At 37.4% G+C, this 13,236-nt stretch overlaps 4 protein-coding genes across 9 annotated transcripts; 2 read left to right on the forward strand and 2 right to left on the reverse strand.

Annotated features, from left to right (window-relative positions):
• Positions 1–149: 149 nt before the first annotated feature.
• Positions 150–3,632, reverse strand: stc (nuclear transcription factor, X-box binding stc). The gene is made up of 2 exons (XM_081989504.1): positions 3,386–3,632; positions 150–3,325 (listed from the first exon to the last, which is right to left on the reverse strand). Exon 2 carries the CDS (start codon positions 3,318–3,320, stop codon positions 456–458), a length of 2,865 nt encoding a protein of 954 aa, XP_081845630.1. The 5' UTR covers positions 3,321–3,325; positions 3,386–3,632; the 3' UTR covers positions 150–455.
• A 173-nt stretch (positions 3,633–3,805) lies between these two features.
• Positions 3,806–7,182, forward strand: dos (daughter of sevenless). 2 transcript variants are annotated; one of them, XM_081989522.1, is made up of 11 exons: positions 3,806–4,225; positions 4,364–4,492; positions 4,569–4,737; positions 4,793–4,906; positions 4,964–5,275; positions 5,341–5,509; positions 5,749–5,779; positions 5,843–6,022; positions 6,082–6,354; positions 6,407–6,569; positions 6,683–7,182. In XM_081989522.1, exons 1-11 carry the CDS (start codon positions 4,148–4,150, stop codon positions 6,838–6,840), a joined length of 1,776 nt encoding a protein of 591 aa, XP_081845648.1. In that variant the 5' UTR covers positions 3,806–4,147; the 3' UTR covers positions 6,841–7,182. The 2 variants fall into 2 exon arrangements, with proteins under 2 accessions (XP_081845648.1, XP_081845647.1); XM_081989521.1 differs by having other exon boundaries at positions 3,807–4,225; positions 5,840–6,022.
• A 421-nt stretch (positions 7,183–7,603) lies between these two features.
• On the reverse strand, positions 7,604–9,835 carry hyx (cell division cycle 73 hyrax). The gene is made up of 7 exons (XM_081989533.1): positions 9,599–9,835; positions 9,144–9,369; positions 8,859–9,087; positions 8,605–8,790; positions 7,965–8,544; positions 7,732–7,911; positions 7,604–7,678 (listed from the first exon to the last, which is right to left on the reverse strand). The coding sequence occupies exons 1-7, from the start codon at positions 9,727–9,729 to the stop codon at positions 7,642–7,644; spliced, it is 1,569 nt and encodes a 522-aa protein (XP_081845659.1). The 5' UTR covers positions 9,730–9,835; the 3' UTR covers positions 7,604–7,641.
• A 203-nt stretch (positions 9,836–10,038) lies between these two features.
• LOC145735557 (uncharacterized) lies at positions 10,039–13,183 on the forward strand. 5 transcript variants are annotated; one of them, XM_081989525.1, is made up of 9 exons: positions 10,039–10,188; positions 10,244–10,474; positions 10,528–10,846; positions 10,901–11,073; positions 11,128–11,525; positions 11,572–11,702; positions 11,765–11,929; positions 11,989–12,299; positions 12,985–13,183. In XM_081989525.1, the coding sequence occupies exons 2-9, from the start codon at positions 10,340–10,342 to the stop codon at positions 13,105–13,107; spliced, it is 1,755 nt and encodes a 584-aa protein (XP_081845651.1). In that variant the 5' UTR covers positions 10,039–10,188; positions 10,244–10,339; the 3' UTR covers positions 13,108–13,183. The 5 variants fall into 5 exon arrangements, with proteins under 5 accessions (XP_081845651.1, XP_081845653.1, XP_081845654.1 ...); XM_081989527.1 differs by having other exon boundaries at positions 10,040–10,188; positions 10,275–10,474; XM_081989528.1 differs by having other exon boundaries at positions 10,047–10,183; positions 10,275–10,474.
• Positions 13,184–13,236: the final 53 nt, after the last annotated feature.

The raw sequence follows: 13,236 nt of genomic DNA on the forward strand, positions 1-13,236 counted from the left end.
ATTACGGAAGTAGAGTTATTTCTGAACAAGGTCCAGTACGCCTTTGGGTCCGATTCCGAATTCACAAACTAAAAGAAAACGGCTACGCAAGTGCTGCACATGTTAGGCTGTAGACTTATCATTAGAGATAGTAAAAAAATACTCATAAAACGTATTCAGAAAATATGTATTATACCAAGAAAAATTATAAATGGTAACTTAAATAAAATGAAATAAACTAAAAACCTGCAACCCTGTGCTGTATAAGGTTTCAACCTTAAATAAAAAAAATAAATTATTGTATCCGGTACGTGATCATCAGTGTACTCGTCAAGTAATAGTTTAGTAAATGTAATAAATAATAGAAACTTAGAATTAACCTTATGTACCTATACTATAAAACCCCGAACTTAACACAAAATTGGTATTCAATATGAAGGCAGTGAAACATTCACTACTTATGTCTGTTTTTCGATTCAAAGTTTTTTAGAATTTAGTAGTTTTAAAGAAACACTTTCCGCTTCCTGTTTGGAATTGTATCCGCCCAAAATGGGTCCGGGAACACGACGCTGTCCATTCTCTCTCTGAAGCACTTCCAATAAGCTCATTCCAGGCAACCAGGATTTGTCTTTGATTGCTGTTGCAATTACGTTCCGATTGGGTTCTGCATCGTAAGCCGCGCTCTCTACCCCAAAATACTGACAATATTCGTGAATAAAGTGGCGTTTATCACGGTTCATCGACTCGAACGAGTGAGCACGACTTTTCTGCTTGCTCTGCTTGGCCAGTTGTACCAGTTCGGTTAACTTCTCGTGGACTCTTTGGCAAAATTTCGGGTCACGTTTTCCCCACTGTTTCAAGAAATCCGAATACCTGGGAGTGAGTTTCTGGCTCAAATCAGGATTCTGGATTTGTAGGCCGATGGCTAGACGTCGGTTTCGTTCCACGAGTCTGCATTCCTCGTTACATTCCAAAATTTTTAAAATTGCTGGTCGTTTTGTTACTGAATCGGTAAAGTCGATCGTTTGATAACATGACAGGTTGTTCATTCGGTCTTTCAAGTGAGCCATTTCAATAGCATGGTACTCCTCTGTCAGGTCGGTGCAGATTTTTTGACTTTTTTGTAGGCCGCATTGGCAAGTAACAGCAACTATTTGTTTGCAGTTACTTTCCAAGCAAGGCGGATCGTGGCATGGTTTGTTGCAGGGATGTCCGCACAGCGCCCGCAGTGCTGCGCAAGGTTGCGTGCAAGGCAACGGACAAACACCCTCGTGACACTGTTTGTTGCAATTGTGGCGTCCGCAGCTCATTGGTTTGCCGCAGGCCAAGCCGCAACTGAAACTAGTTTGATTGCATGGGATTGTGGCTCGTTGCTCGTGTTTGCCGTAACACCACTTTTTCGTCAGCACAAAACATGGCGGACAACTTCCTGGATGACAGAAATGGTTTGGTGGATGTCCGCATGGGCGAGTTTTCGAACAAGGTTTACTGCAAACGGGTGGTTTAGTGCCGCACGGTACGGGCGGATACAAAACACTGGATCCGCACTCACAATAAAGTTCCTCAAAGCTGGTTTCCATGCAGGTGGGACAACGTCCAGAATGACAGGTTAATTCGCAACGGTGCAGTCCGCAAGTTAGCAGTTTGTTGCATGGTAAAGGGCACACGTGTTCAATTTCGATGCAGCACTTTTGCTTGCATGTGTGTTTGCCGCACAATCGTTTTTTCAAGCACTTTTTTTCACATCTGGCATCATCTGGTTTGGTTGTGACCTTGCTGCATGGAATTTCTTTGTCCATGTGGCCGCACCTGCATTTTATTATTGTGGTAAGAGGGCAGGGTGGACACTTGCCATTGTGGCATTTACTAATGCAGCTGTGAGGTTTGCTAGGGGAACCGCAAATTAATTGTTTACCACAAATATTATTGCAACATGGAATGGGGTCAAGACAGGACTTTCTAGGTGTGACTAGATCAGTTTTACCACAATAACATTGTTTCACAATGCTAACATCAGTCTCACAAGGTTGGCAATCCCCTTCATGGCAGTCAAGTGAACAGTTGTGATTTCCACAGGGTAACATTTTTTCACATTTATTTTCACAAGAAAAAGTGAACTTTCCTGCATTGTCATGATCACAGGGAACTTTTCTTTCAGTTTTTTTACAGAAACACTGTTGAATTATAAATTCCTTGCAAGGCACACAGGCTCCTATATGACAAGCTGACTCACACTCATGAAGTCCACAATTAAGTAGCTTTTTACAGATTGACTGGCATAGGATTTGAATATCACTACAGCACTTTACAATTTGCTGTGTTAATCCACATCCACACACTTTAGGGACCATTACATTACATTCTGGACATGGTCCTGGATGACATAAGATATTACACTTGTGGTCACAGTTTTTGCCCAGTCTCTGGCATAAACTGTCACATCCATGTGCAATTATATTAGGATTAGGTTTAGGATCCACAGTTTTTCCACAGTAACACACATATTGGTGTGGAATTTCAGCATACCCATTTTGACAAGCTGGACATCTCCAATTTTCTTGAACTTGAGATGATTTAGCCCAAGCTGTAATGCAGGTCAAGTGAATAATATGATAACATTGCATACATGCCCAGACTTTATCAGTTCTTTTAATTTTTTCACAGCAAACTAAACAATCTAATAAATTGTTAGTGATCATATCAGTTAATCTTTCCTTTTGGTCTGCAGTAGTTAGATCTATTTTTTTTGTGGTTTTTAGTGAGTCAGATCTTTTGTGTAGACTATTTGATTTTTCATCATACTTGGACTTATTTTTGTAAGAATCTTGTGACTTATCATTACCATTTTTATAACTTTTGTATTTACTATTCCTATAGTAAGATGAAGTATCATCATAAGATGTTTCATTTACATTTGGAGGTTCTCTATGTTTAAAGTTATTACTATAACCTGCCTCAGACTTACTATAGCTACTGTTATACCTGTAGTTTTTTGAGCTGTGATTTCTGTAATAATTATTAGTGTTTGAACTTGAACGCCAATCAGTATAGCCTCCTCTCTGATAATTTCTTCTACTAAATGTTTTTTTCACATCATTTGACTGGCCAAATTGTTGGTATGAGTTTGAGCCAGTTTCTTCTCTGTTATCAGTACCCTGCTGTCTGTCCTGGCGTCTTTGGGGACGTTTCTTTATTGCCCCTTGATTAACATTTAGTGGCACATATTCAGGAGCTGTAGCTTGTAAATTTGAGTTGAGATACTGCCATGCTGAACTGGTATAATCATCCTGATGATATGATGCCCCATCAGTTGAAAAAGTATTATCACTGTTATTGGACATTATTACTGCAAAAAATGTTAACTACTTTTAATCTGTAAATTTCATACTATTGCACAAGAACTTACCATACACTTTTGAGGATCATTAAAGGAACCTACTTGCAAATTTGAACTAATTTGAGTATAGGTACACTGGGAATGGTAAAAAACTGCTAGAAATGTTATACGCAGATGATTACTATAATTTTGAAATAAAGCAAAATAACACAAGTTACACAAGACAAAGAATTAATACAACTTAAAAAATAGAATGGAATTGGAAATCCAAGACCCAAAAGCCTACAAAAACTGATACTAGTGATACTAAATACAGACTGATCATACACGTTTGTTGACACCGTTGACACGTTTTGAATTTGATATTAAAGTTGACATTAGTCATGTGGAAGATTAGCAGCTAGTTGACCGAAAGTCACGTGATAAGGCATCTTTCACAACTATCAATGTTGTCAACTTTCATAAGTTTATTTTCCATTCAATTTAATTTTAATATCTAATTTCTAATAATTGAATATTCAATCATTGTAATCCAATGGGAGGAGTGTTCTGTTCTGTTTTGTGATACAAGGACAACAAAATAATAATTAAGTATGAAATTATGTGGAAATACTTATTGCGCGCTGATCTTTTTCCTACTTTCTAAATTGGAATTTTATCCAAGAGAGGCTTTATCTGTATTTATATCTATGTTCAGTACATTGAAGACAGAACAAGTACTTTTTGTTTAGCAAATTGTTTTGTTCATTAAATTTCTCTGGAAAGGAATGATTTATTTCTGGCTGCTAGTGCAATAAATTAGTCATCAGTGTTCTATAATACTAGAGTAACATGGCAAAATGTTCTGGAGAAGTAATTTATGAGGGTTGGTTAACTAAGTCACCACCCACAAAACGAATATGGAGAGGGGTAAGTGAATTAAATTTCCCTGGTCTTTTACTTTAATCTCAAAATGTCTCTCTTACCAACCTAAAAGTCATATGTTACATGATTCATTTGATAATCCATGATAGGATAAAAATAGTTGATGCATTCTTGACTTTTCAGAGGTGGAGAAAAAGATGGTTTTTGCTTACCCAAGCTGAAAACATTCCCGGACAGTATATTCTTACATATTACACCAACAGAAACTGCTCAAAACATAAAGGTGTAATTAATTTGGATCATTGTGAACAGGTTTGATCATTTCACTTTTAAGCTTAAGCCACTTTTTAAGTGAAGCCATAGAAGTTACAAACTTACCTTTTAACAGGTTGATTTGGGTTTGACATTAGTAGAACGCAAATTTGATCATGTTTTTGGTATTAAAACCCCTAATCGTACTTACTATTTGGCTGCAGATACAGAAGAAGAAATGAAATCTTGGGTTTCTTGCATTTGTCAAGTTTGTGGTTTGAAATCTACAAATGAAGAGGAAGACTGTAAGGTTTTTCTAATTATAACTTGATTCAAAGTTTGAGATATAATTTTAATTAGTGGGCATGCCAATGAATGGTCCTGACATAGAAATTACAGAAGTCACAATTCAGTCAGCATCATTGTCATCTGCAAACAACAGACTTTACATACCAATATCAGAATGTATTACTGGTTTGTTTTGGTTTTACTAGATAAAAGAAGTGTTTTAAAAATAAGTGCATTTTGAAGGCAAATCACCAGTTTTTGATCCAAAAGACTTTAAATCCATCCAGGAGTACAATCAGCACTATGGTAACCACTCTGTTGCTCACAGCAACAATTCATATGAACATCACAGCAGTAGTTATGTAAACTTGGGCAAGGATGCTGATCGGAACTACGTGAATGACTTGCAAGATCCAAGTTTTTATGATAGTCCACGTCCATTACTACCAGTTACACAAAAAAATAATGACACCAGCTGTCATTCGCCATTACAGAGTCCTACTGATTCTGATAGTGTTTTTATCGATGACCTTATACATCATTCAAATGAAATAGGTCAGCTTAAAGAAATTATTGAGTTAGGTATTCACTGATTTTTCTGTGGTGGGACAATATTGTAGGATCCCTCAAGAATCTAAGACCTTCAGATAGTTCCACAGAGCTTAGTCAGAAGTATAGTGGAGATGTCGATGGGACGGCAACATTACCACCACCACCAAGGCCTCCAAAACCTTCACATATCCAGACACCTCTGTATTTAAATTTATCACCCACACCGCTTGAAATTAGGTAAGTTGTTTCAATTGAAGAAAAACGTTTGTGCAATGAGCCTTCTGTATGTCTGTCTCTATTGTACTAACTTTTAATGGTATTGGTTTTTTTTTATTTGTATATTTTCTTTTTTGGTGAAAAATGACCCAAAAAAATCACTGGTTGCGCGCAGTTTAGTTCTTGTTAAAACGCTGATTTACTATTGAATAACCTTATATCCCCAAAAAAATTATATTCCTTCTATTTCAATTTCACAGAAAGGAGGTGGAAGAACCATTAGCGATACAGGTAAAATAAATAAAACTGTTATGACTTAAAGTATGTATGTTTACCCCGAAAAATTTTAAGAAGGTAATCAGCGACGATATGTACGACTTTCCGCGATCTCATAACGTGGATGCGGAACAAAACAGAAATACTACGTCACTACATCGACGGCATTGCTACAATAATGCGGCTCCTACTCAAGGACCTGAGGGAATTATCTTCCAATACGACATTACGCCTAAACCTGCAAGCTCAGTCAATTCCGTAACAATCCAGTTCGGTGCGATCCACATTTTGTCCTTAATAAGAGTGTTTTTCTGTAGGTTTTTCGGTACGATACGGAGGCAACTCAAAACATGGAACCGTCATCTCCCGCGCATTCGCACTCCTCTTCAACACCAGCTTATTCCAATCTTCCAAGTCCTCTAATTGCAAGCGATTCTCCAGTAATGCCTCCGCCAACCGTCAATCGGTACTTGAAACCCAAACGGAAAAAGTCAGAGACACTATCCACCTCGTCAACCAATGAGCCTCCATCACCTCGAAGTTTAGCGCCCTCTGTCGACAGGAAACTAAAACCACCCACACCTTCTCATGTAAGTGTTCTTGGCAAACACCCAGAACAAAATCAATACTCAATACCATCAGGACACGGTGATGAAAAAATACTCATCTGAGGAAGATGGAGCGAAACGAAGAGCCGCGCCCAGCCCGACCCCTCCCGGTATGACAGAGAACATGTACGAGAACCAGGATGAGGCCTATCATTACGTTACTAACCATCTGCAATATTTGGATCTTGTTCTTGAACGTAAGTTAAGCCCATTCAATTTAAACTGATTTAGAACAATTGTTGCAATAAAGAGATTAGAGATTATCAGTTAACAAAGAACAAGGACTTAAAAAAGGAATTCTATTATTTAGCGTCGTCTCCATCGAGTACGTCGACCAAAACGACCCCCAGCCAATCGACCACCGTGTATAAACACGTTGATTTTATGAAAACTCAAGCGTTCAACATTACCAGAAACAATTTGGTAAAAGAGAGACAAGAACCGGTTACCACTTTTGTTAAGAAATAATTGCCTATGTTTACGTTAATGTTTTAAGCATACTATTCTATCTAGAGATTTTACTATATATGCGACTAATTAACAGTCAATTTTTATAATATGAATACATGAAATTTTCGATTGTCTTGTATTTTTTATAAATCTTTAAATATCAGACTATGTAGGCTTTCACGGCCGGTCAAAACTGAAATATGAAAGTTATCCGGGCTTATAAGCCGTGGTCGGATAACTTTCATATTTCAATTTTTAAATAGTTTTCCACTTTTATGTGCTTTATTCGTATTTTTACTAATAAATTCTGTTATGTTTATGTATTTTTGCCATTTTTTTATTAAACGATTTTTATTATTTTATTTTATTTTTGATAATGACACCCAACCATAATAGCTATTTATGCGCCAAGGGCGTTAAAGAGAACATAATGTCTTGAAGGCCGAAACAGCCCCCAATGGATAGGTTTCCGCCCTGATTGACATTATAATACTCTCCCTAACGCCTGTGGTGCATACAATGTTTTATTTTACCAGTATGTTGTTTAGTGTTTATTTTACCTGAATGATGTGACTTTGATAGTCCTGTCAGTCGAAAAAGAAAATGCAGCAAAAGCTAAGGAAAGTTAATTACCTAAAAAGTCAAGAGCATCCTTCCCCAAAAGAATGCCATTGCTAATATTAAAAAAGGCTTGAGGGCATTATAATAACGCCGCTTTTACAGTATTATTTATTCATAACGTATAGGTGAAACCTCAATATAGTAAATTAAACAAGTCTCCTTAACAAGTCAAAGTTTATTTACAATATGTATTTTGATTCAGAACCGTAAGTGGGGCTTGTGTTGGAGTATATGCCTGGAAAAAAATAATAAAAATGGCAGTTCAAGCTGACGGCCTGTTACAGTTACCTGTCCAGCTTTTCCCAAAACACCATCAGTTGAGCCCTGTCCAAATGCCGCTTAGTCCGAGACAATTGAATGACAGTCACATTCCACTTCGCCACATTGGGATCCAATTTCATCTCGTCGTATTTGATATGGAAAGCGGCTATTTTATCGAAAATTTCGACTGGAGATTCCCAAGGATATCTAAAATGTGTTCGTTATTATTAGTAAAAAATGCCGTTTAAACTGTAGCGCACCCTTTAAACTGCCAAGCGGGTCCCATAACAAAGACGGCAACCACACGGTCCCAGTCGCTCGGACTCAACTTTGCCGGATTGTCCACCACCCGATACGGCACCGTTTGGCCGTCTTTTTGTCGTTGAATCAACACTTCGTTATCCCGTTTGCCGCCATCCAGTTTTTTCTGTTCTTGAGTAACAAAGCGCATTTCTTGCAGAATGTCTTTGACATTGTACATGGATACCAACGAGTTAGTGCCCGCGGGTATAATAATAATGGGAGTACGGGACACTCGTTTTTGCATGCCACTCGGCGGTGGTCTGGCCTGACTCGCGGGTAACGGCGTCGCTTGCGCAGGTTGTTGCGCTGGTTGTGGTTGCGGCCGAACTTTAGCCTGGCCCTCCGTCACCGATTTCAACGTCATTCCGTGATACGTGCCCATTGTATCAATTTTGAAACCTTCAGTCTCTTCTTTTTGCCGATTGAACCGTTCTTGATCGTAACGATTATAGACTGACTGTTGAGGTGGTAGGGGGCGTTGAATTGCTGGACGCGGCGTTGTTATCACAGGTTGCACTGGTTGTGGTCTTTGCCGGCCTGCCTCAACAACAAACAAAGCAACCACATTTTGTGTTGATTGATAAAGCTGGTACTAACCTTCTTCACGTGCCTTAATACTTTGCAACATTGCCAAAATGTTTTTGGCAAAGTTTTTACCACTACTTTGTAAAATTGTGGTTCTAGTACGCCACTGTCGCTCCCTACTGATAATGTCTTTCGTAATGTCCACATCCAAGTCCAATATAGCTCTAATGTCATACTCCTGCCCAATATCATCAATACCTGAAAATTGTGAGTGTCATAAATAGTGACGTCACAATGACGTAATTTGATAAAAACAAAAGTACAACCTTTAATAGTGTTACGCTTTTTAGCCAACCTCTTGGCTTTGATAGCTGCAATCTTCTCAACTGACATTGCTTCAGAGAGTGACTTTATATTGTCCACCGTCACGGAGGCTTCTTTTGGAGCGTCCAAACGCGCCACATACTTTTCCCTGACTTTTTGTAGCTGGGTGTCTTCAAAACGGGGTTTTTTGGCAATACTTTCTGGACCCTCATAGTCAGCAGATCTTTTTACCTAAGTTTATTAAGTTAAATTAAAGTCTCTGGCTCATTATTAGTACTTCAAGTTACTTGTGTTGGAAGTTCTAGAGGAGCGCTTTTGTCAATGGCTGCACAACTAGCTGTTTCACCATTTAAATATGCCAGCAATTCTTTACGATCGGGACGACGTACAACGGGAATGTTCTCTGCCGCCGCTTGCCGAACGTACACAGGATGGGTAAGTGATACATTCTTTAAAATGAACAGCAAACATTCCAGAGTGTAGTACTCTTTGGCTGTTCCATCTTTACCAGACCTTAAAATAATGGTTTTTAAGTTGTTACAACCTGGATAAAAGCACTAAAAAGTCACTGATGATGATCAACACTATCTTTAAAATGGTTTCCAAAGTCAGAACATTCCATTCCATGGTATTACTAGTGGATTATAAAAGGATTTTTTCCACAACTGGTACAATTTAAAATTTGAACTTCAGGTTGTGAAGGTAGCTTACCAAAATTTTTAAAGCATCAAAAAAAACTTACCCCCACATAAGGTAGTTGGTCTTAACATTTTTAGGCCAGGAAAATTCTCCAAATATAATTTGACCATCACGTTCGATTATTTCCTTTTTGTTTACGTTGTATTGACGAAGTAGACTCAACGGATCCGCCATTGCAACAAACAATTCATAGATAAGAAACAATTAAGGAGGAAACATAAAAAACAAAACGACCCATGCACTATGTACGAACCATACGAACCATGAACACGAGCTGACAGCTGACTGATGGATGACATGGTATGACTGACATGAGACATGAGACATATGGAAAATTGGGAAATACAAATAACTTCAGAGATCGTACGTAATTTGACAATGTATCATCTGATCAACTTATTTCAAAAACAAACTAGTATCACGTGACAAACTGAGTGCGCATCGGCGTATAAACGTCAAACAATTCAAACAAAACAAATTAATATTTTAATTTTTCCTATACTATAGACTACAAAAGATAAAAGATTATTGTTATTGTAACTACTACCATGCCAAATTGTATCCAATGATTCCAATGCATGGACAAATTCTTCTGGTTAAAGTTAAAGCTGGTTGAGCAGTGGGAAAGGTTTGGTAATTACTTATTATTTGTTATTGTTAACAGTTTTTTACATAAAAGCTTTTTGAGATATGAAACTGAAACTAGAATAAACAATAAGCTTTAGAAAGGACATCTCGCTAAAAAAGTCTAAATAATCGGATTCAACTTTGATAACAAAAATAAATGGGAAGAACAATAGATTTGTCCACATGTTGCCGAACATGTTTGAGGTCCACTTGTGGCCTTATTCCCTTAGATGCTGAAGATAAGGATTCCCTTAAATTTAGCTCCAAATTGACCACTTGCATCACAGAAATTGTATGTTGTTTCTCAGACTTTGGTGCTTTATTTATATTATGTGAATTGTACAGGTTTGGATGGAAGACAAAATGCCAAGTTTTATATGTGAACATTGTGTGGAGCAGTTAAGAGTATCTTTTGAGTTTCACAAAGTGTGCCTGACAGCCAATGAAACTTTAAAGAAGTATGTGAAGCAAATAGCAGAAAGGTTGGAGTCTAAAGATGAGTTGTTTGAATGTATTCAAATGAGCAAACCTGTAGAAGTAGGTAATGCTGAAAACCCTGAGTATTTACATTTGAAACATTTCCTGGATAGTGATGAGTTGATTAAGAGTGAGGTCTTGGGAGTAGAGGAGCAATCTGAAAGGAGTGTTTCACCAACAAATTCTGGTTCTAAATTATCAAAATGTGTTATTTAATCTAAATGGAGATTTCTTAATGTAGAGTCTTACATGTCAGAGTACACTGAAGCTCAGGCAATTATAGAAGTGCAGGACATCCAAGAGATCATTGTACAAGAGAAGGACAAACAGCTGGAGTTGTGTATTGAAGGAGACAAGTTAGACAAAGGAGAAGCCAATCAACCTATCGTGATTGCTACTTGTAATATAGATGGGGTAAAAACTGTTAATGTTGTCAGCAAATGGGAAAAAAAAATTAAAAATTTACAGGAAATAACACCTACTAAAGAAAATTCATGTGTTAGAGCTAAAATTACGAAAAACGCTAGTATACAGGCAAGGCCTTGTACACCAGACAACTCAAAATTTATAGTGCAGGCAACCAAATCAAATACTTGCTCTGTTTGCGGTAAAACCTACAAAAAACGCGCCAATTTAAAGGTACACATGCGACAGCACACTGGCGAGAAACCTTTTGAATGCAAATACTGTGAAAAACGGTTCTATCACTCCTCTCATCTCAAGGAGCACATTAGACGACATACTGGTGAAAAACCCTTTCAATGTAACATTTGCCTGAAAAGATTCACCATCAGAGGGGAGCTTAACATGCATATTAAATCTCACACGGGAGAAAAACCTTATGCTTGTAATATTTGTGATAGACGGTAAGTGGTTTGCCGTTATTTTAAGCAGGCTTAATAGTTTTGTTAGATGTCTGACTGCAACTGACTTAAAAGTTCATCTACGCACGCATACTGGTGAGAAACCTTATTCTTGCGAGTTCTGTCATAAAAGATTCAGTAGTCCCTATATACTGCACTCTCATCAAAAAATACACACAGGTAATTAAATCTCTACATAAATTTGAGCAATGGACAGTTTCAGTAACTGCAAAGTTTTTAAGGTGACCGTCCGTTTGTGTGTAAAGTATGCAACAAAACGTTCACGCAATCTTCGCACTTAAATGTACACATGAAAAAGCATACTGGAGAAAAATTCGTTTGTAAATTGTGTTCGGCCGAATTCAAACACTCATCCCAGTTAACTGTGCATAAAAGAGAACACACCGGTAGATAACATTAATTAATAATGTAGATAATGATGAGTTTGAATAACTTTTCTTTTAAGGTCACCAACCTTACAAGTGCGACCTGTGCGATAAAAAGTGTAACTACGCCTCCGAACTGGAAGCGCACATGAATAAACATACCGGACACAAATTCAGTTGTTCCTCCTGCAAGAAACGATTTTCCACTCAGGCTTATCTATTGGAACATTCGCGCGTCCACACCGGCGAAAACTTGTTCACCTGTAAAACGTGCAGTAAAAGCTTCACCCGTCAACAGTACCTGCACAAGCATACCCGAACGCACACCGGAGAAAAACCTTATTCGTGTCACGTTTGCGGGAAAAATTTCACTCAATCATCTAGTTTAAAGGTATAATAGCCACCTAATACATTTAATAATAGTATGTTTCTTGCTAGATACTCTTCATCCATGTTCTTGAATAAACTTGATTAATGTAACATAAATACAGGATGTTCAACATAATGGTACATGGTACAATTATTTTTAAAATTTGCGGGTTTAGCTAATAACGAGTAACGCTCTATCGATCTAAAATAGTTTAATCATTGCCACGTTACCTCTTGTACTAAAGAGTAGCAGCAACTTGTTATTTTAAATGGAGATCCTGTAGATTTTTATAAATCAGAATCTTTTTAATAATTTTTTTTGTTAATACGACTTTTTGTTTTGTTTTACCGTTTCCGAGATTTTGCTACATTTATTGAAAACACTCCATCAATAAAATAATTGTTCTTATTCGGTTATCTTGATACCTAAAAAGAAACCATTTTGGTCGCAGTTGAAAGCCAGGTGTTGAACAATTATTACGGGAAGAAATTGATTCCAAATTATACAGGGTGGCTGAAAATTAATATTTTTGCCGCGAGTCATAAAAACGTTGAAAGTTGTGTTTTTATTGGAACCCCCTGTATAGAAGAAAATATTTTAGGTCGATAGAGCATTACTCATAACCTAAACATGCAATCGCCTAAGGTACACTGTTGGACACCCTGTATGTCAACTCCACGGGAATATTCACTTAATGATTTTATAGGTTCATATGAGAATTCATACCGGGGAACGGCCATTCAGTTGCGATCTATGTGGTAAGAGTTTTATCACTCCGTCGGACTTAAAAGTACACACAGTCAGACATAAAAAGTACTTGGATTTATAACATATGTATTTGTGATACTATTATAGACACACATATTTATTATTACTCATATTAAAAAGTTTATAGAAAAAATTAATGAATCCTAGTTTTTTTTAGCGTTTTTGACGTCACGATGACGTAATTTGGCAA

This window comes from Ips typographus, linkage group LG11 (genome assembly GCF_016097725.1).
Source record: "Ips typographus isolate SLU linkage group LG11, UJ_Ityp_2.0, whole genome shotgun sequence".
Taxonomy (NCBI): Eukaryota; Metazoa; Arthropoda; class Insecta; order Coleoptera; family Curculionidae; genus Ips; species Ips typographus.